The 24,233-nt window shown below is 44.7% G+C and overlaps 1 protein-coding gene across 1 annotated transcript in view; it reads right to left on the bottom strand.

Moving 5' to 3' along the window:
• The window catches only part of LOC146058649 (butyrophilin subfamily 2 member A2-like), a 58,526-nt gene extending 51,951 nt beyond the window's left edge, over positions 1 to 6,575 (bottom strand). Inside the window, exons 1-2 of the mRNA XM_083170921.1 lie at positions 6,475 to 6,575; positions 2,708 to 2,783 (exon numbers count right to left, since the gene is read on the bottom strand). Coding sequence (XP_083027047.1) covers positions 2,708 to 2,759 — 52 coding nt within the window. The 5' untranslated portion in view covers positions 2,760 to 2,783; positions 6,475 to 6,575. The remainder of the gene's footprint in view (positions 1 to 2,707; positions 2,784 to 6,474) is intronic.
• Between the last annotated feature and the right edge of the window lie 17,658 nt (positions 6,576 to 24,233).

Genomic DNA, 24,233 nt, shown 5'->3' with positions numbered 1-24,233 from the left:
TGGTACGGGTTAGTGTATAGATTATGGTAAGTGCGTGTTAGTACTCAGATTTTGGTGGGTTAGTATACAGATTATGGTGGGTTAGTATACAGTTTATGGTGGGTGCGGATTAGTACACTGATTATGGTGGGTGCGGATTAGTATACAGATTATGGTGGGTGCGGGTTAGTATACAGATTATGGTGGGTGCGGGTTAGTATACAGATTATGGTGGGTGCGGATTAGTATACAGATTATGGTGGGTGTGGGTTAGTATACAGATTATGGTGGGTGCGGATTAGTATACAGATTATGGTGGGTGTGGGTTAGTATACAGATTATGGTGGGTGAGGGTTAGTACCATAGGCGAATCTAGAATTATGGTAATGGGTGGTCCCAAATCTAGACATAACAGTAGGGGGACCTTAGCGCGGCGCAGACGCGCGGCAAAAAGGGGCGTGGCCTCATGGGAAGGAGGCGTGGCATCACAAAAAGGGGTGTGGTGTTACACTTTAGACCATACACAGTAATGCCCATAACACATTTTAGCAAACTCTGTAATACCCATTACATATAAAGCCACACGCCGTAATGCCACTTACACATAAGGCCACACACCATAATGCCCATTACACATTGTGCCACACATCATGATGCCCATTACATACTATATAACAAACCGTAACACCCATTAAATATTTGCCACATAAGTGCTGCTTACCTACGGGGGTTCTTGCTTGATGGCACCATAGTACCCATTACACATGATGCCGCACACCATAGTACCCATTACACATGATGCCGCACACCATAGTACCCATTACACATGATGCCGCACACCATAGTACCCATTACACATGATGCCGCGCACCATAGTACCCATTACACATGATGCTGCACACATAATGTCCCTTACACATGATGCATCACACATAATGCCGCTTACACATGATGCTGCACACCATAATGCCCCTTACACATTAAGCCACACATTATGCATAATGCCCCCACATACCGCTACTTGTAGCGTCCCTTAAGCAATGCCCCCAAAAGTGCCACTCACTATAAATTTTTATATGAGCCTTCGCTGCTGCTGCAGGGAGAGATGGAGAGCGGTGCAGCTGCTTCTATGGGGAGAGGAGCAGAGCGCAGCGGAGAGCACGCTCACACTCCCCTTCTGGTGTCCCCTCTATCCGAGTGGACATTTGAAATATTGTGCGCGCTGCTGTTGATGTGCATGATTTCGGGGGAGCACGCCGGGCGCCGGCACCACATGATTAAAGGGGGGGGGGGGGGGGGAGGCTGAGGTGAAAGCGGGAAGAAGAATTGGAGTGGAAGCTGCAGGGGTGACAGTCATTGACAGCTGGGCAGAGAGCAGGGGGCTGCCCAGCTGTATTCAGAGCACTGCAGGTCACGGCTGTTTGAAATAATACCCCTTTCACAACAGAAAATTCAGGGATTTACCCGGGAATATGGTCCCAGGATCATGCAGGGACATTCCCAGGCTGACACCTTATACACCAGCCTGGTCCCTGCATTTTCTGGTGTGAGGGGGAGAGACAACCACTTCCCTCTCTCTACCCCCCTTTAACCAACCAGCTATATCTTCAGAACCAACTGACCCATTTACATGAGACCAGTATCATATTGAAGAACTTTTGAGTTGGCTTCGAATGATTTTGGTCCCATGAAACTGGGCTGTTTGGTTACAGAGAAATCTGCCCTCAAAGAACATAAACAGTCATGAAATTACATTTAAGAAATGAAAAAAAAAAAAAACGGTTTAACCTCAATATCCCTGGAACCAATTAACCCATATGGATCCAGCCTGGTATCAGATTGAAGGCCCAGCAATTTGGGTTCGACTGAGATCAACCTCGAGCTTCAGTGATGCCGAAGGGGGAACTGGCAGCCGTTGAACTGGGTGGGGGTCGGAATTAGCGGGTCCCATGTTATCCTATAGGGAAAATGTTCCAACTTTGCCTGGTCGTATCTCCGGTTCCCAGGGGGCTAGAGACACAGGGCTGGGCTCGTTGGAAAGCTCCATCCCTCAGCTACAAAATGGGCTAATGGGTGGTCCTGTGCACCCCCGGACCACCCCCTAGATTCGCCTATGGTTAGTACACAGATTATGGTGGGTGCGGATTAGTACACAGATTATGGTGGGTGCGGATTAGTACACAGATTATGGTGGGTGCGGCCGGGTTAGTATACAGATTATGGTGGGTGTGGCCTGGTTAGTATACAGATTATGGTGGGTGCGGGTTAGTATACAGATTATGGTGGGTGCGGGTTAGTATACAGATTATGGTGGGTGCGGATTAGTATACAGATTATGGTGGGTGCGGTTTAGTATACAGATTATGGTGGGTGCGGTTTAGTATACAGATTATGGTGGGTGCGGATTAGTATACAGATTATGGTGGGTGCGGGTTAGTATACAGATTATGGTGGGTGTGGGTGTACAATCTGTGTGATGTGGTAGAATGGTGTAACAGGTGCGGTCTGTGTGATGTGACACTACGGGTGAAATTTAATAGGATGAGAGATTCAGAAAGTGAGAGATTTGGTAAGAAATCTCCAGCTTGATTCTGTAGTGTAAATGATTGCTGCTTTAAAAAAACTGAAGATTTCTTACCAAATCTCTGACTTTCTGAATTACATTTCACCCGTTCGCTTTTCCCCCACAGACAGCAGCGGTGCTATTACAGGTACAGCTGAGACTCACCTGTCAGGTAGAAGAGGGCAGTCAGTGTGACAGATGTGTACAGCAGCGCCATCTTCAGCACAGAACTGGGAGTGTCCTGTAATCAGACATAAATGCTGCCAGTGATTCTCTCTGCTGCGTCTGTACAGTATATGATATCATAGTGTAAATTGGTTCATTAACTATTCAGGAAATCTTATTAAAAAGTTGATTTTCTCCCAGCGCCTCTGTACTGCCTCCCCCTTTCAAATTGTGCCACAGACAGCGTCCCTGCTCAGATGGTACCACAGTGCCCCCCCACATACAATATGCCACACCTCAGTGCCCCCCATTCACATTGTGCTACGGTGCCCCCTCACACACACACACACAATATGCCACAGTGCCCCCCTATACAGGTGATGCATCTATAGAATGTGCAGGGGCCTGTGGCCCAACTGCTGTGTTCTATTCATTGATATTCTGCATCAGAGACTGCAGCCAACATACAAATATACAGGGGATAGATAGATACAGGGCCCCCGCCCGCTACCCTCTGGGGGGGGGGTTTCAGCGTGGTACCCCCCGCAGAGCCCACACTCCCCGGGGACGGGGATAGATAGCTGCGGCAGTGCAGTGCCTAGCGATGGTTTATAAAGGCACCCGCCTGGATTCCTGTAAGGGTACTTGCCTAGAACCCCCCCCCCTCCAGTATTAGTGAATATTAATTATGTTTCTTTATTAACAATAAAAAAAACCACTTTCAATATGCAGTGTACTAAAAGGGGCGGGGTATTGGGAATCTCAAATATATCAGTGTACCGGGCCCCAAGATTTCTGTTGACAGCCCTGCAGGGGATAGATAGTTAGATATTAAATAGATAGATAGATAGATAGATAGATAGATAGATAGATATACAGAGGATAGATAGATAGATAGATATACAGGGGAAAGATAGATAGATAGATAGATAGATAGATAGATAGATAGATAGATAGATAGATAGATAGACAGGGGATAGATAGATAGATAGATAGATATACAGGGGATATATAGATAGATGGATAGATAGATAGATAGATAGATAGATAGATAGGGGATAGATAGATAGATAGATAGGGGATAGATAGATAGATAGATAGATAGATAGATAGATAGATAGATAGATAGATAGATAGGGGATAGATAGATAGATATACAGGGGATATATAGATAGATGGATAGATAGATAGATAGATAGATAGGGGATAGATAGATAGATAGATAGATAGGGGATAGATAGATAGATAGGGGATAGATAGATAGATAGATAGATAGATAGATAGATATACAGGGGATAGAAAGATAGATAGATATACAGGGGATATATGGATAGATAGATATACATGGGAAAGATAGATGAATAGATAGATAGATATACAGGGGATAGATAGATAGATAGATAGATAGACAGTAGATAGATAGATAGACAGTAGATAGATAGATAGATAGATAGATAGATAGATATACAGTACAGGGGATAGATAGATAGATACACAGGGGATAGATAGATAGATAGATATACAGGGGATAGATGGATAGATAGATAGATATACAGGGGATAGATGGATGGATGGATAGATAGATATACAGGGGATAGATGGATGGATAGATAGATAGATATACAGGGGATAGATAGATAGATATACAGGGGATAGATAGATAGATAGATATACATGGGATAGATGGATAGATAGATGGATATACAGGGGATAGATAGATAGATATACAGGGGATAGATAGATAGATATACAGGGGATAGATGGATAGATAGATAGATATACAGGGGATAGATAGATAGATAGATATACAGGGGATAGATAGATAGATAGATATACAGGGGATAGATGGATAGATAGATAGATAGATATACAGGGGATAGATGGATAGATAGATAGATATACAGGGGATAGATAGATAGATAGATATACAGGGGATAGATAGATAGATAGATATACAGGGGATAGATGGATAGATAGATAGATATACAGGGGATAGATAGATAGATAGATAGATATACAGGGGATAGATGGATAGATATACAGGGGATAGATGGATAGATAGATGGATATACAGGGGATAGATAGATAGATATACAGGGGATAGATAGATAGATATACAGGGGATATATAGATAGATGGATAGATAGATAGATAGGGGATAGATAGATAGATAGATAGATAGGGGATAGATAGATAGATATACAGGGGATAGAAAGATAGATAGATATACAGGGGATATATGGATAGATAGATAGATATACAGGGGATGGATAGATAGATAGATATACAGGGGAAAGATAGATGAATAGATAGATATACAGGGGATAGATAGATAGATAGATAGACAGTAGATAGATAGACAGTAGATAGATAGATAGATAGTTAGATATACAGTACAGGGGATAGATAGATATACAGGGGATAGATAAATAGATAGATAGATATACAGGGGATAGATGGATAGATAGATAGATATACAGGGGATAGATGGATGGATGGATAGATAGATAGATATACAGGGGATAGATGGATGGATAGATAGATAGATATACAGGGGATAGATAGATAGATAGATGGATATACAGGGGATAGATAGATAGATATACAGGGGATAGATAGATAGATAGATAGATATACAGGGGATAGATAGATAGATAGATAGATATACAGGGGATAGATAGATAGGTAGATATACAGGGGATAGATGGATAGATAGATATACAGGGGATAGATAGATAGATAGATATACAGGGGATAGATAGATAGATAGATAGATAGATAGATAGATAGATAGATAGATAGACAGGGGATAGATGGATAGATAGATAGATAGATAGATATACAGGGGATAGATGGATAGATAGATGGATATACAGGGGATAGATAGATATACAGGGGATAGATAGATAGATATACAGGGGATAGATAGATAGATATACAGGGGATAGATAGATAGATATACAGGGGATAGATAGATAGATAGATAGATATACAGGGGATAGATAGATAGATATACAGGGGATAGATAGATAGATATACAGGGGATAGATAGATAGATAGATAGATAGATAGATATACAGGGGATAGATAGATAGATATACAGGGGATAGATAGATGGATAGATAGATAGATATACAGGGGATAGATAGATAGATAGATAGATATACAGGGGATAGATAGATAGATATACAGGGGATAGATAGATAGATATACAGGGGATAGATAGATAGATAGATATATAGATATACAGGGGATAGATAGATAGATATACAGGGGATAGATAGATAGATATACAGGGGATAGATAGATAGATAGATAGATAGATAGATATACAGGGGATAGATAGATAGATATACAGGGGATAGATGGATAGATAGATGGATATACAGGGGATAGATAGATACATATACAGGGGATAGATAGATAGATATACAGGGGATAGATAGATAGATATACAGGGGATAGATGGATAGATAGATAGATAGATAGATAGATATACAGGGGATAGATAGATAGATAGATATACAGGGGATAGATAGATAGATAGATAGATAGATAGATAGATAGATAGACAGGGGATAGATGGATAGATAGATATATATACAGGGGATAGATAGATAGATAGATAGATAGATAGATATACAGGGGATAGATGGATAGATAGATAGATATACAGGGGATAGATAGATAGATAGATATACAGGGGATAGATAGATAGATAGATAGACAGTAGATAGATAGATAGATAGTTGGAGCGGATCTCTCACCTGAGCCGTCTCCTGTACCTGAGCGTGCAGGGAACATATGCCGTAATTACATCTGTGGATACAGGTGGCTCTCAGGGGACCCCGGGGTCCTGGAAGCAGCCAATTAGACGCAGCCACCTCACCCCCATCCCCAGGGCGATGATGACACAGGTATCCGTCACTCTGAGTATTATCTGCAGGATACAATCCAGGGACCAGGGCTACAGTAGGGACTTACAGGGACCAGGGCTACAGTAGGGACTTACAGGGACCAGGGCTACAGTAGGGACTTACAGGGACCAGGGCTACAGTAGGGACTTACAGGGACCAGGGCTACAGTAGGGACTTACAGGGACCAGGGCTACAGTAGGGACTTACAGGGACCAGGGCTACAGTAGGGACTTACAGGGACCGGGGCTACAGTAGGGACTTACAGGGACCAGGGCTACAGTAGGGACTTACAGGGACCAGGGCTACAGTAGGGACTTACAGGGACCACTCTCTAGGAACAGTCCTACAAGGGGGGGAATCAGCGCCTGGTGGCTTCTGTTATATACAGTATACAGAGTCTGGGGTACAGTGCAGGATCACATGCCCAGGAGCCAGTATATATAATAATGTGCCCGGCACACAAGGTCACACATCCAGGGGTGCAGGCAGTGCCAGCGGGGTATGGGTAAAAACCAGACCCGGACAAGACCCCAGAATGCCGTGGGGTGTCCTGTCCGGGGGTGTGCTGTCCCACCCCCCCCGGATCGGACACTACAAACTCCGGGATGCGAGTTTTTTTTTTCTTTTACTAATTCAATCTTTATTTGTTTTGTGTGCATATGAACATAACATGGACAATACATTTCTCCTCACAAAGGGCCTTATTTTGGTTCATTCTTTCTGACAAAATCCTTCTTAGATGGACAAAACCATGTGCACTGCAGGTGGGGCAGATGTAACATGTGCAGAGAGAATTAGATTTGGGTGAGTAATTTTGTTTCTGTGCAGGGAAAATACTGACTGCTTTATTTTTACACTGCAATATAGATCTCACTTTGAAGTAAAACCCCACCCAAATCTAATTCTCTCTGCACATGTTACATCTGCCCCACCTGCAGTGCACATGGTTTTGCCCATCTAAGAAGGATTTTGTCAGAAAGAATGAACCAAAATAAGGCCCTAAGAGAATAACAACCCGACATACTGACACATAACATACAGGACAATGCAGTAGGCACACATTACATTCATGCTATTATGATGATGGCATCTATCTACCATCGTCCCTCTATTGCACAAAACCAAATATACGTAGGTGTTTAGTGCCGCTAGGCCTTATGGTCCCGTTAGTCTAAGCCCCTGGGGGCAGGGAACCTAAGTGTCACATTATTATATGTGTATTATATCTACTTATTAAGTGACAGTGATTGCGGCTACAGCGCACAGTTGTTTATTGCGCTATTCTGTGCTGTGACCGCATAATTTTTAATTTTATTCTAATATCTATAATTAGTGATCGTTAGTGAATTTATTATATATGTACATTGTCCAGAGGTGCCAGATTCGCCCATATTTCATTATATATTTAAGATACAACACTGTAATGTGAGTATTTCTCCTGGAATCCCAGTGTTTACAGTTATTTGTATAACGTTTCTCCAATAGTCGGCCCCTAACTGGCATTCCCATAACAGATGTATGAAAGTACCGGGATAGGCCCTGCATTTAGCGCATGTTGTCGATGTTCTCCCAGAGAATGTAACCATCCCAGTCATTGTATGATCTATGAAGGATAAACAGTTGTATTTGTTGTGTACCGAGGGCATTGCTTGTCCTGCCATAGCATCCCGCCATTCCTCCTCCCACATGGGCCCCCTGTCTTCCGACCACTTCCCCTATCCGGGGCGTCCTTATATTTCACCTTACCTAAGTTTTATACATCCTAGAGACTAGTATTCTCTTGTCTCCATTTTTTATTATTGTTTTAATCAGGGATTCCCCAAACAGTGGGGGATTAGGGAATTAGGGAATTGTACCTCCAGGGCCCGTCTTAACTGTAGATAGTGAAGAAACATGTCCGAGGTAGATTGAACTGGATTACGCTGGTCTGGGGTTTCCAGACATCTTTAATCTGCAGTTCTTTTAATTCTCCAAATGTAACTGAACCTTCAATTGGGTGTCAATAAATCAATAACTCTAATTTCTATATTTGTATTTACTACCTGACATATTTTAACGGCTTGTATTACCAAAGGTGGACCCGGCAATGGAATATGACCTTGCAAAATCCTACCTACAGTAAGGGATTGATATCTGGAGTGGCCTAGGCGACCAATGTCCTGGAAGTATCACTACCATGGTCCTCAACCGTATAAATCTTCTGAGGTGTTCACAGATACACGGGCCCATGGGTTTGTACTGTATATAATAATTGTACCCATTTTATGAAATTCGGGCCTATACCAAAGGCTCTGAGTGCAGCCCATAGAAAGGGCCACTCTACGGCATCTAACACCTTGATCGCGTCTAGCGATACTAGGGCTTGGATTTATCTTTATGTGCAAGCATCTGCAAGCGGCTGAACAAACTGTGCAGGTTTATGGATGTCGCCTTCCCCGGCATAAAGCCCGACTGGTCTGGGTGATTATTCTCAAGATGTGGATAGTGGTAGATGCTCATTTAGTTCAGTAATATTACTCAGGTGCATGAGGGAGGGGTTAATACTGAGTAAGTAACAAGACATTGGTTCCCCCGGCACACTGAGCAATGCTAGTAACCAATCTTGAACACTACATGATAATAGAATTCAGAGATATTGGTTACATATACCTGCGCAGGTGTATGCTATGCCCCCAAGCCGCTTCAAGGCTTCTCTGTATATTGGGGGTCCCTAGCGCTATATCTAGGTGCAGGGTGTGGCACCCCAAAAAACCATCATAAGCTGGGAAGCCCAGTGCGGCATGCCAGTGAGATACTAAGTGTTAATGATTAGTGATAGGAAGCCGAAGCTATGTATAGAGAGAAAGAGAGAAAAAAAAAACATGAAATGTAATTAAAATATTAAAGAAATAGTGTTAGTGAGGGCATGCCCCACTAAATCCACCCAGCCCATCCAGTCCAGGAGCACCGCACCCCACACCACTGTTACCCTAAATTGGGTCTATGATTAACTAGCAAGAAGCCACATGATAATGGCTCCTTACTTGATATATCCAAACTAAGAGCTACCTACCTTGGGGAAACCCCAGACTACTCCATGTGGCATATCAGGACCCACATCCAGGGCCGCCACTAGTAATGTTGGGGCCCGGGACTGATGACCCTCAGCCTGGGCCCCCAGCAGCACCCCCCCCCCTCGTGTGCTGGAACCCCGCCTCCCCCTACCCCCCCAATTACTATTTCTTACCAGCGGTGGCGGGCTCCCAGGCTCAAGCAGCGGCAGCGCAGCATCTTCTCCCTCCTTCATATTGGGAGTCGGGACTTGGAGCACTCACTGCACAGTGCAGCCTGCAGATTGCCAAGCTCCTCTATATCCTAAGCTCTGCGCTCTGCAGGCTGCACTGTGTATTGTGCATGCCTGCCCGCTGGCGTACCACTGTGCCATACCACTAAGGGCAGCTGCCTGGGCCCCTCCAGAGGCTGGGGCCCGGGACAGCTGTACCCCTGGCACCCCCCTGTTGGCAGCCCTGCCCACATCTCCTAATATGGGCTCCCTTCTGCCTCTCACAACATACATACGGATAGTGGTAGATGCTCACTTAGTTCAGTAACATTACTCAGGTGCATGAGGGAGGGGTTAATACTGAGTAAGTAAAACAAGACCTGCCATCTGTCATTCTTGGTGACTTTAACATCCCCTTGGATAACCCCGCTGATCCTGGCACCTCCAAACTCCTCTCTCTCTGCTCCTCTCTTGTCCTATCTCAGTGGACTACCTCTCCCACCCACATCCAAGGACACTCCCTCGATCTCGTCTTCTCTCGCTCTTGTTCCCTTACTGACTACACTATATCGGCTTTTCCTCTTTCTGACCATCACCTCATCTCCTTCTCCCTCACTGCTTCCCCCTCTACCACCCCCCCTCCCAAGCATATTGTCTCACGACATAACGTCAACACACTTGATCTTGCTGCCTTCTCAGAAACGCTGTGTCCTCTTCTCGCCCCTATTGCCGCCATGTCATGCCCAAACCTTGCCGCCTCCCTCTATAACAACACCCTATCTTCGGCATTGGACTCTGCCTGCCCTCCCTCCTCTATCCCCCTTCGATGCTCCAACCCCCAACTGTGGCACTCGCCTATCATCCGATTCCTTAAAAAGTGCTCTCGCACTGCTGAACGCTTCTGGAAGAAATCACGCTCCCTCGCGGATTATCTCCATTTCAAATTCATTCTTTCCTTCTTCAGCTCTGCCCTTGCTCTGGCCAAGGAATGCTACTTTAAGTCCCTCATCCTTTCCCAATCATCCAATCCCCGCAGGCTCTTCGCCACCTTCAATTCCTTGCTCTCCCCCCCTTCTCCAGCTCTTCCGTCCTCCATCGTAGCCGCTGATTTTGCTACCTACTTTTCAACCAAAATCTCCTCTCTCAGGACTGCCATCACTGCTGCCATGACCTCACCCTCTCCCTCCTCCCCTCCTACATCCCCACTCCCCTCCTTCCAACCCCTGTCCTCATTTTACCCCACCACTGCCGCTGAAGTCCACTCTCTCCTTCAATCCGCTTCTCCCTCCACCTGCCCACTCAATCCTATCCCCTCCAATATTATCCATCGTCTCAGTCCGTCAGTCTGCTCTCACCTGGCTCACCTCTTTAATCTTTCCATATCCTCTGGGATCTTCCCTTCCTCCTTCAAACACGCTCTTGTCTCCCCAATTCTCAAAAAAACAAATCTGGACCCCAACTCTCCGTCCAACTTCAGGCCCATCTCCCTCCTCCCTTTTGCCTCCAAGCTCCTAGAACGTCTGACCTATAATCGTCTCCTAAGCCACCTTACTGCTAACTCCATTCTAGACCCCCTCGAATCCGGGTTCCGCCCTTTACATTCCACTGAAACTGCCCTGACCAAAGTCACTAATGATCTACTATCGGCTAAATCCAAAGGCCTCTTCTCTATCCTCATTCAGCTTGATCGGTCGGCTGCCTTTGACCCTCCGCTCCTTTGGCATCACTGGCACGGTCTTCTCCTGGTTCACCTCATACCTCTCCGATGGATCCTTCTCCGTCTCCACTCCGAGCTTCTCCTCTCCTACTACCCCGCAGATAGTCGGTGTTCCCCAAGGGTCAGTCCTTGGCCCTCTCCTCTTCTCCCTCTACACCACCTCTCTGGGCACCTTCATCAGCTCCTATGGTTTCCATTACCACCTTTATGCTGATGATACCCTAATCTATCTCTCCTCCCCCGACCTATCCCCATCACTCCTGTCCAAGGTCTCCGAATGCCTCACGGCCATCTCAGCCTGGATGACCCAATGCTTCCTGAAACTAAACATGGCTAAAACTGAACTTCTAATCTTCCATCCTCCAAACATCCCCTCTTCTCCCACTATCTCCATCCACATTGGTGAAACCAAGATCACCTCCACCGACCAAATGCGCTGCCTTGGTGTCATCATTGACTCCTCCCTCTCTTTCACCCCCCACATTCGTGCTCTCACACAGTATTGCCGCTTTCACCTACACAACATCTCGCGCATCAGACCATTCCTCTCCACTGACGCGACCAAAATTCTCATTCATTCTCTTGTCATCTCCCGCCTTGACTACTGCAACATCCTTCTCTCTGGGCTACCTCTCACCCGCCTTGCACCTCTCCAATCCATTCTCAACGTTGCTGCTAGGCTCATCTTCCTCTCCCGCCGCTCTACCTCCGCCTCCCCCCTCTGTCTATCTCTTCACTGGCTCCCCATTCCGTTCCGAGTTCTTTTTAAACTCCTCACTACCACCTACAAGGCTCTCTTCTCCTCCACCGCTCCTTACCTCTCTTCACTGATCTCTATCCACACTCCCTCCCGTCCTCTTCACTCCGCCGCTGACCGCCAACTGACCTCTCACCTAATCACTTCCTCCCACTCCCATGTCCAAGACTTCTCTCGCGCTGCCCCCCTGCACTGGAACAACCTCCCGCCACCCATCATGCTTTCTGATTCCCTTACCTCCTTCAAGTGCTCCCTCAAAACCCACTTTTTTCGACTAGCCTATCCATCCTCCTAACCTCTTTTGATCCTCCTATCCTGCCTCCGTTCCCCTCCGTTCCTACTTATCCTATTGTTTTTCGTTCGTCCACCCACCTCCTTTTAGTATGTTAACTCTTATGAGTAGGGCCCTCCTTCCTCACGTACTCACCCTACCTCTTTACCTCACCTGTGCTCCTGTCCTGTTCTTCCCTTCCTCTACTTCATCTTCAGTCTCCTCGACAATTTCCACACCTATTTCAGAACTGATGCTGATTTTAGTTCTACCAGCTATACCCCTATTTATGCTGTATTTTATCAACACACCCTGTACGTTACCTTGTAATTTTTTTTTGTTTGCTATGTACGGCGCTGCGGACACTTTGTGGCGCCTTATAAATAAATGTACTGCTACTAAGACATAGTTTCCCCCAGATCACTGAATGATATTAGTAACCAATCTTCATGATAATAGAAGTCAGAGATATTGGTTACATATACCTGCACAGGTGTATGCTATGCCCCCAAGCCACGTCAAGGCTTCTCTATATATTGGGGGTCCCTAGCGCTATATCTAGGTGCAGGGTGCGGCACCCCAAAAACTAGCATAAGCTAGAAAGCCCAGTGCGGCACGCCAGTGAGATACTAAGTGTTAATAAATGTTAGTGGTAAGAAGCCGAAGCTATGTAGAGAGAGAGAGAAAAAAAACCATGAAATGTAATTAAAATATTAAAGAAAGAGTGTAAGTGAGGGGAAAAAAAAGTGTTAATAGAATGTAAGGGGTTAAAATCACGTACAACATATACACAGATACATGTAGTGTGCTTAAAGAGAAGAAAATATTTGTGTGTTTAAAATTTACACAACTGTGTTTCCGAAAGAAATGTCCATGTAATATAGCCCAGAAGGAGAATTTATTAGCCACTGATAATAATCTGTGGTCATAGTTCTGATATGACAGCAAGAAAATGGTCTGTCATGTCCTTATTACAGGACAATGTGCTTGTTGTCAGAATGTTTCAATTTATAGTATAATACTGATACACATTTGACACAAAGCACAGAAATTGCGAGGTGTTACAAAGTGTCACAATTTATTTAGGACGTATTGTGGCTTTATTAGCACAAATGATGGTCTATATCGGCGCCCTCCTCTGGATAGTCTGTTGGTGCCCTCCTCTGGATAGTCTGTTGGCGCCCTCCTCTGGATAGTCTGTTGGTGCCCTCCTCTGGATAGTCTATTGGCGCCCTCCTCTGGATAGTCTATTGGTGCCCTCCTCTGGATGGTCTATTGGCGCCCTCCTCTGGATAGCCTATTGGCACCCTCCTCTGGATAGCCTATTGGCGCCCTCCTCTGGATAGCCTATTGGCACCCTCCTCTGGATAGCCTATTGGCGCCCTCCTCTGGATAGCCTATTGGCGACCTCCTCTGGATAGTCTATTGGCGCCCTCCTCTGGATGGTCTATTGGCGCCCTCCTCTGGATGGTCTATTGGCGCCCTCCTCTGGATAGTCTATTGGAGCCCTCCTCTGGATAGCCTATTGGCGCCCTCCTCTGGATAGCCTATTGGTGCCCTTCTCTGGATAGCCTATTGGCGCTCTCCTCTGGATAGTCTATTGGCGCTCTCCTCTGGATAGTCTATTGGCGCCCTCCTCTGGATAGTCTGTTGGCGCCCTCCTCTGGATAGTCTGTTGGCGCCCTCCTCTGGATAGTCTATTGGCGCCCTCCTCTGGATAGTCTATTGGCGCCCTCCTCTGGATGGTCTATTGGCGCCCTCCTCTGGATAGCCTATTGGCACCCTCCTCTGGATAGTCTATTGGCGCCCTCCTCTGGATAGCCTATTGGCACCCTCCTCTGGATAGCCTATTGGCGCCCTCCTCTGGATAGCCTACTGGCGACCTCCTCTGGATAGTCTATTGGCGCCCTCCTCTGGATGGTCTATTGGCGCCCTCCTCTGGATGGTCTATTGGCGCCCTCCTCTGGATAGTCTATTGGAGCCCTCCTCTGGATAGCCTATTGGCGCCCTCCTCTGGATAGCCTATTGGTGCCCTTCTCTGGATAGCCTATTGGCGCTCTCCTCTGGATAGTCTATTGGCGCTCTCCTCTGGATAGTCTATTGGCGCCCTCCTCTGGATAGTCTGTTGGCGCCCTCCTCTGGATAGTCTGTTGGCGCCCTCCTCTGGATAGTCTATTGGCGCCCTCCTCTGGATAGTCTATTGGCGCCCTCCTCTGGATGGTCTATTGGCGCCCTCCTCTGGATAGCCTATTGGCACCCTCCTCTGGATAGCCTATTGGCGCCCTCCTCTGGATAGCCTATTGGCGCTCTCCTCTGGATAGTCTGTTGGCGCCCTCCTCTGGATAGTCTGTTGGCGCCCTCCTCTGGATAGTCTGTTGGCGCCCTCCTCTGGATAGTCTATTGGCGCCCTCCTCTGGATAGTCTATTGGCGCCCTCCTCTGGATAGTCTATTGGCGCCCTCCTCTGGATAGCCTATTGGCACCCTCCTCTGGATAGCCTATTGGCGCCCTCCTCTGGATAGCCTATTGGTGCCCTTCTCTGGATAGCCTATTGGCGCTCTCCTCTGGATAGTCTATTGGCGCCCTCCTCTGGATAGTCTATTGGCGACCTCCTCTGGATAGTCTATTGGCGCCCTCCTCTGGATGGTCTATTGGCGCCCTCCTCTGGATAGTCTATTGGCGCCCTCCTCTGGATAGTCTATTGGAGCCCTCCTCTGGATAGCCTATTGGCGCCCTCCTCTGGATAGCCTATTGGTGCCCTTCTCTGGATAGCCTATTGGCGCTCTCCTCTGGATAGCCTATTGGCGCCCTCCTCTGGATAGTCTATTGGCGCCCTCCTCTGGTCATTCCATGTACATGGAAAATGTTCAGAGCTACAGATAATGTTATCTTGGTGCCCTCCTTTGATCACTGCATACACATTGTTTCAGTAGTTCAGTGTGCTATATTTTAAATGTTAATATAATGCACTATTTTATATCTGAGTTTTTGCTGGGTGTAGTTAAATGCTACCCCTTCTTTTAAAATATTAGATATTATTCATCAGATCATTATTCAAACTTCATATAATTTAGGCTAACAGACATCTTTCAGACAGAACATCAGCCAACGCAGCGTTTCGCTGTTCACCAGCTCTTCAAGGCCAACCAGATAGCCTTACTCGGACCCTATTTACCAGTATCCAGGAGCCAATGAAAACATAGTACGTTTATGACATGTCTTATCCAACCTATCACATGCATTCCTGCATTAATTAGGTATATTAACCCTTGTGTGTAATGGTGATGCGGTGCAGTCACGTGACTGGCGTCCCGCACCATGTGACCGGCGCCTACAACATACAGTTGTGAGTATATCCTAAGTCCTCCCTTTTTTTATTTTCCTCACTAACACTATCTCTTTAATATTTTAATTACATTTCATTTTTCTCTCTTTCTCTCTGTACATAGCTTCGGCTTCTTACCACTAATATTTATTAACACTATAGTATCTCTCTGGCGTGCTGCACTGGGCTTTCTAGCTTATGCTAGTTTTTTGGGGCACCTAGATATAGCGCTAGGGACCCCCAATATACAGAGAAGCCTTGACGTGGCTTGGGGGCATAGCATACACCTGCGCAGGTATATGTAACCAATATCTCTGAATTCTCTTATCATGTAGTGTTCAAGATTGGTTACTAATACATCCAGTGTGCCGGGGGAACCAATGTCTTGTTTATTCTCAAGATGGTGTCTATTCAGTCTATCTGCCAATATTTTATCTTCAGAAGAGAGGAGGGAGATGGCTCTAAGGGAATCTAGTTCCTCTGCATCTTTACCTTGTTTCAGCACTACCATTATTTTGGTCTCCGTCATTGAGCTGGGAACGACGCCCTCCACAAAGCATTGCTTCAAGGTTTCAAACAGTATAGAAACAAGGACCTCTATATAGATTTACAGACATTCCTCACTTAATGACCAAATTCCGTTCCTACAACCCGGTCGTTAAGCGAACCTATATAAAATCCCTTAATACAAGTAAAGTTCTGTACTCTTCTAAAGTGTAAAGTGCACTTCTAAACCTCTGAGACGCATTGGCGCACACAGGGGGGTTTCTGAGTACCCAGAAACTACCCACAGGAGTCTAAGGGTCCTAGGCTGAAAGCTTAGGGTCCCCTCTTTCCATTGGTACAAGAATTTTAAAAATCGGCCCTTGGGAACCGGCGATATCTGACTTCAAAGCAGTGGTCCCCATCCAAGCCTGTTAATTGCTCCAGTCAGATATTTCAGGTAATGTTTGACCTAGAGATTTTCTAAGGATATATTCCAAAAGCTGGGACTCTCCCCCTTTGATGGACACTAGTAGCTTGTCTCTGCTGTTCCCAGAACCAGAGATATCAGCCTTCCAGCAGCTGGTTACTGCTCCAGCTCCACACACCTGGTATGTAGTTTTATATACTCGTTGGCGGATTGCTCTGCCTCCTGAACTCTGATCCCCTATTCCCCAATACCATTTGGTAGGTGGGATTCTCTAGCTTTTAATTCGATTAAAATCTAAGAAATCTATTTCAGGGAACTGGAGATATCTGCAGTCAAGCAAGCTGTCCTCCCACCAGAAAATTATGAATAATAAGCCCACTCCATTATACACCCCTCCTCTGCGTATTAAACATCCTCTACCACCCAGCGTTACATGTAGACGGGAGGCTGTGTGAGTTTGGGGAGTCTGGATTTAGTCAGGTATAGGGGTGCTTAGGGGTGACGTCTTTATTGGGTGCAGCTAGGGAGATGGAGGGATCCCAGGGGTGGAGCCCTTCATGGGTGACAGTGTAATGGGTGTTTGCAGCTCTGCACAGTGCCAGGTCATTCTGGCACTTGTAGTGCCACAGTAATAACACAGCCCGGCAAAGCGCTATCAACTAGCGTGGAATGAGCTTCTAAATGTAGACGGGAGGCTGTGTGAGTTTGGGGAGTCTGGATTTAGTCAGGTATAGGGGTGCTTAGGGGTGACGTCTTTATTGGGAGCAGCTAGGGAGATGGAGGGATCCCAGGGGTGGAGCCCTTCATGGGTGACAGTGTAATGGGTGTTTGCAGCTCTGCACAGTGCCAGGTCATTCTGGCACTTGTAGTGCCACAGTAATAACACAGCCCGGCAAAGCGCTATCAACTAGCGTGGAATGAGCTTCTAAATGTAGACGGGAGGCTGTGTGAGTTTGGGGAGTCTGGATTTAGTCAGGTATAGGGGTGCTTAGGGGTGACGTCTTTATTGGGTGCAGCTAGGGAGATGGAGGGATCCCAGGGGTGGAGAGCTTCATGGGTGACGGTGTAATGGGGGTGTGCAGCGCTGAGCAGTGCCAGGTCATTGTGGTACTTGTGGTGCCACAAGGGCCGGTATAAGTGTTCTTAGGCACCAAAGTAGGGAAGTATGCCTCTAGGGAAAGTGTGGGGGAGGTCTCAGAGGTTCCACAGCAGCCAGCTGCATTAAGTACAACAGGGATCCTCCACAGAAATCCTCGAATATTTGATAGGCAGACTTTAGCGCCCCCCGAGATCCCGGCACCCTGGGCAGCTGCCTACTGGGCGCCGCAGTCATGATAGGGCCCGGCAATGCGCTAGAGTGGAGTTGAGCTTCTAAATGTAGACGGGAGGCTGTGTGACTCTATGGGGAGACTTGGGGAGTCTGCATTTAGCCGGCAATAGGTGTGCCGTATTTAATGGGTGAAGCTAGTGAGATGGAAGGTTCCCAGGGGTGGAGAGCTTCATGGGTGATGGTGTAATGGGGGTGTGCAGCGCTAAGCAGTGCCAGGTCATTGTGGCACTTGTGGTGCCACGTCAGAATACTGCTGTACAACGTGGTTTATGTGTCAACCTATTAACGGTGAACCTTGTGTAAGGCGTCCTAAATGTGCTCAAATTATAAACAGTTGACTTTGCACTTGTTGACCTTATAGCGGTCCACCTATTATTGATCGACCTTGTAATTTTCGACCTTGAAACGGTCGACATATTTACCGGTCGACCTAATAGCGGTCTACCTTTCTGCCGTAAGACCTTTCATATTTCTATCTAACTATGATGGACCATATGCTACTGTCTATCTATACACTTTCGATAAAAACGTACAGTCTGACTAACGGCTTCGTCCAAAACACCGTCGATCTAATACTCGTCGACCATATAATCCCATTCCGATGGCGCAAATTAATTTATTTATTTTTTCCAAAAATTCTATGTTTTTTAACCTTAATAAATAGTTAATTACAGTTCGAAGTTGTCTGTGTGTTTTTTTTAAATGGAAAAGTATATGTGTAACTTGTTTATAATCTTTTAAATAAGCAAACTGTACATACTGTATATAGATGTATGTTATGTTCACATGCTGTAAGGGTTAATGTGTGTAATGAATATAGTAGTAATGTGTTTCAGTATATATTAGGATTTAATTGATTCAAATAGACAACAATCCCTTTTTAAGTGTGTTGTATTGAGCGTAAATACTCCGCATCGGTGCCTACGGCCAGGTTCCCGTACGTTCTAACGCGGTAAGACCGTGCTTACGCTGTAAGACCGTGCAGAATCTGTACGTGTCCACCGCACACGCAAGGTTTTTAGGTCGTCCGTACACACGCCCAATTCTTAAAGAGTGAGTCCGTCCGAATGCTGAGGCTCAAGGGGCGTTTCTACGGACGATGTCCGGCATAGCGTTGTGTGCGGCCCGCTCCGTAAGAATTCGGGAATGTACGCACCGATCAGAATAAGGGCCATTGTTTGGTTTTACACCTGTTGGCAACCTATATATGATCAACTTCTGCGTGATTTCCCCAGTATGCGTTTTATAGAAGGTTTACCCGAGTCTTTTAACGACGACCAGCTATTTCCACCTGATAAGATTAATTAAGCTGTGGTTGATGATCTGATAGAGGCTGCTAGTAATAATTCTGAGGTTGAGAAAGCTTTCACAAAGTATGTACACCATCGTAATCTCAGCATCATGTACCTTGTGCAAAACATATTTTGTCAAGGTAAAAAGAGCAGGATTATACATTTAAACACAAAATATATGGTCCTGTTCAAAAACCCCAGGGATAAAATGCAAGTGGGTATTCTATTCTAGGCAAATGTATCCGTCGAGACATCGATTTTTCATCGAAGCATTTGAATCTGCTACGGAACCCCCTTATGGATATTTACTGGTTGATTTAAGAAACAACGCTCTTGACGATTATCGTTTACGAAGCGGCTTATTCCCACCCGACACACCGGTGGCTTACATCGTTAAGAAACGCGGTTCTAAATAGCTATAACGGTGCAAACTTTAGTAATTCATCATTGTTCTATCAAAGGTGAACATGTCGACCCGGATACGCCACAATTGGGCGCTTTTAAAAACGCTGATAAAAGCGAAGCCGACCCAAAGAAACGATATTTTATCCAACGCTTCAAACGATTTGGTGACTGCTATCTGTGAGATTGCTCTCAATACGCTTAAAGGTAAAATACCCTTGTCACAACGGCAATTAAAGTATCTTAAAAAGAAGAAGGCCCTTATAAAATCACTTTGTCATAAGAAATGCGCCATTGGCAAAAAGAAACGTCTGGTGAAACAGTCGGGCGGCTTTATTGGATCGCTGCTTGGTTTTGCTATTCCGTTAATAACAGGGCTGCTATCTAATCGTTGATGGAATTTGCTGAGAAAATGTTTCTGGTGCCTCAGCAGCAGATAGACCGTTTACACAACAAACCGAGTAACGACGATATACGTAAAACAGCCATGCAAGGTCTAGATGCGGAGATCATAAGCATACTACATAATAATGCATTATCAGAATACGAAAAGGCGAACCGATACACTGCCGTTTTACAGAGATATCTGGTGTTGAGTAAACAGACTGATAGAGAAATGTCAACTTTAACCCTTTTATCACCCGATGCAAATGCTGATGATGAATCATTTAATGCCGTGCAAACTGATGCAGCCGACACAGTTTATCAAGATGTTTTGAATGGTGTTAATTCGAGGTATAAAAAAAACTGTGAAATACTAATGAGCAAGATGTCTCGCGCTAAACACATCACAAATTGGAATGATAAAGGCGTGTTTTTGTATAAGGGGAACACTGTACCCGGTTCCAACATGATAGATTTGATAAGAGGCATCACACAAAATCACAGCGTATCGCTTCATAAGATGCCTAACGGTTGGCCCGAGTTTATGCGCGCTATGGCTGAAATGAATATACCATCCACAGTCGTTGGTAATGCCTCAAATAGACTGCAGCTTGACCATTTAAAAGCAGCGGCCTTCGCTGACTCTGATGATTCTTTAATCGCTGACACTCCGAAACAAAACTTTCAAAAAAGTCGTATAAATGTTTTAAGTTCCCCGGGGCTAACAACGCAACACGGCTACTTGTTACCTAGGAAAAGATCCGTAAATTTATTTCAGGAATCGCAGTGGTTGAACCTATAACTTATAAATTATTTATGTTGTTTTATACAATAACTTTTGTGTGAATATTTTGTATTACTGTATAATGTTTGTATGGTGACAATCCTTCCTCATGTTAGAATCAATATAGTTATGACTTGTTGTACATAAAACGCGTGAAGAGTTATATTTGTTACAGCGTTTATTTCACTGTAATTTTGTTTTTCATGAACCAATAAAATATATTTCTGGTTTAGAAATTCAAAGTTTTGGTCTTTGTTTCTAATCAAGTAATTGTAAGAATTACACAATAACACGTTATAAAGTTAAAAAACAATGTTGTTTATTATAATCACCATATTTATGAAGTATTGTACATAAATGCTTTAAACACAGCGTTGGTTACAAGTTACACAAGCCTGTACATATTTAAACGTGCAATGACTCAAACAATGGCTTTGTGGTAGACGTCTTACAAAGTTTGAAATGAAACGGTCATTACGTTTTGTATCACCGGTAAAACGAATATTTGTAATTTTTACACATGTAAAATATAAAGTATATACAATAGTGGCCGCAAACGGTGCTGTTAACATCTTGCAACTGACTATTTTGATGGTAAATACTTTTTGAATTCGCTTTTAAAAACTGTATTATAGGCTTTGGGAATAGGGCGCTGTCAGGTGCTAGGCCGTAAGAATCAAAAAAGTAACATTTGCGCATTTCGTTAAAATAAACGGCCAACCAGTTCTCCCCCGGTTGTCTGCTGTTATGCATATTGATTACAAATGCACTGGGGTATTGCGGCAGTTTACAGTTAGGTAGCATATCATACGGTATTTTAAAGAGAAGAAGGAAAAAGACTCTCTTTTTGTCGGGGCACTCTTTGTATAAATTTTTTTTTTTTGAGATTATGAAAAAAAGGGTTAGTAGAATAATAGTTTTGGGGTGACACGTGGGGTCCTCAAATATGCAAGGGTTGTAAGGTTTAGTAACACAAATATGGTCAGGGAATTCCCCTGATGTGTAATGAAAATTTAATTAGATAAGATTATCTAATTAAATTTTCATTACACATCAGGGGAATTCCCTGACCATATTTGTGTTACTAAACCTTACAACCCTTGCATATTTGAGGACCCCACGTGTCACCCCAAAACTATTATTCTACTAACCCTTTTTTTCATAATCTCGAAAAAAAAAATTTGTACAAAGAGTGCCCCGACAAAAAGAGAGTCTTTTTCCTTCTTCTCTTTAAAATATCTAATGTTCACTCTCTAGGGAGCACCTCCACATCTCTAATCAAAACAAGTTTTTTACTTGTATCTGTATCCTGACTACACTGTGGATTCGAACACACTACACCTTACTTGTTACAAAACTTAAAACACCAGTGCACTGGTTTATCCCCATCCCCTCTTCCTTTATAGTACAGCATATCATACGGATAAGACCCTTTAAAGTATATTCGGGTTGTTGGGTCTGCATACAGTATGCAATTTATCTGCAATGTGTTCATCTTGCGGCTGTGTAATGGCAGTTGTTAAAATATACGAAAAATATAAAAGTTATTTATCTCATTTATAGATAATCATACAGCACATCACGTCTTTGATTAATTTCGATGATATTATCAAATAAAGCATAAATAATCACATTGACTGTCCGGTCTAGCGCTTCAGCAAAGCGGAATTCGGCACGTAGACTCCCTGTTCTGATTAGCGATAGGTGTTCTGCGCATTCCTGTTCAGGCAAAAGATCAAAAGCGAATAAAGTGTAGCCGTTGAGGTACTCTTCGCGGTCGATTAGTATACCTGAGTCTGATTTCTGCTTATTTGTGATCTGTATGAGCGACATGTACTCACGAACCGCATTACCGTGTTCAAAGTCTGGTTGAAACGGCTTAGCCGGATGCGGTGTTCCATCCAGGTATAGGGATGCAAAGTTTACGTTTTTATGTTCAAAACGTAGAGGGTTCCTGTCATAGGCTCCTGAAAATGCTTCGTTGTCTACAAATGCGGCTATAACCGTTTTTGGTACTTGCCCTAAAAACAGATTTTCTAAATTAAACACCCGACTACCGATCGGCACACTATATATCTTCATGCCAACTCGGTCGATGGAGTACTTAGCATTCCCGGTTAACAAACCCTGAGCGTGGCCGATCCGGACGGACGGTGAGACCTGGACTCTTCACACACAAACAGGGACGCGGCGACAATCTGAATTTTAAAGGGGTCCGCTTCCATGGACATTAAACAGAAAGAGTCTTTGTTTCTGGTGAGTTTTATCTTCAAATCAACAGCGTTTAAGATCAACTTATGTTGATGAAAAAGATCGCAGAGTAGCGGCCCCAACATTTCCACCATTCGACTTTGAGCCGTTACTCTTGCTCTTTTTATAAACCCAGTATTTAGACCATCCAGGGTTCTGGTGTTGTGTTCCCCAGCCACATCTTTGTAAAACAATCCTGTTGTGTGTTTTGTGGATAAAGCGTCTGAGCTATAATTCAAAATGGTCTCGATTATTGGATTGTGATATGAGTCTATCGCCCAAAGAAACATCAACTTGGCTGAATAAAGTCGCTATGGGATAATTAATAAGGGCGACCCGTGCCGCTTGTGGTATTGCCGTGTTATCGGCCCGCACGATCTTACAGGTCACGTACAGCAACGTGTTGTTCAAGTCATAGTAGTGTTCGCCGCTGGCAGCTATGTAGAATTCTAGCAGAGCGGTCTCGGATAACGAAGCTAAAGGTTGAACTTCCACGTATAGACTTTTCTCTACGCTGGTTTGCGTTGGGGGCACATCAAAAAGGTCAAGCTCAGATTTTGCGCATTCCATGGTTTCGTTGTGTATGAAAGACATTCTTAAAAAATATCGCCAGCCCTTCTCTTCGGCTTCCTTTTTTTATCTAAGTTGCGCTTGCTCCTGTTATTGTTTAAAAGGGGCATGCACCAAGGCGGAAGTTGTGTTGACCGCTTAAGTTTTCTTTTAACCGCCCCTTTCCTCGTATAAACTAAACCTGACCCATCTTGCTTCGCTTGATTCGCTTCGTGTAATCTGTTCACAACGGCGGTTGTGGCTTGGCCTATGATGTCTTTTGCTATATTGCGGGCTGCATTCTTCACATGGGGTTTTGCCAACTCCAGACCTCTTCTGAAAAGAGGCACTGCTTTTCTGAATAGGCTTCGGAA

This window comes from Crinia signifera, chromosome 2 (assembly GCF_055691185.1).
Source record: "Crinia signifera chromosome 2, ASM5569118v1, whole genome shotgun sequence".
Classification (NCBI taxonomy): domain Eukaryota; kingdom Metazoa; phylum Chordata; class Amphibia; order Anura; family Myobatrachidae; genus Crinia; species Crinia signifera.
Note: the sequence above shows the minus strand (reverse complement) of the source record. Positions and strands in the feature narration are given on the sequence as shown.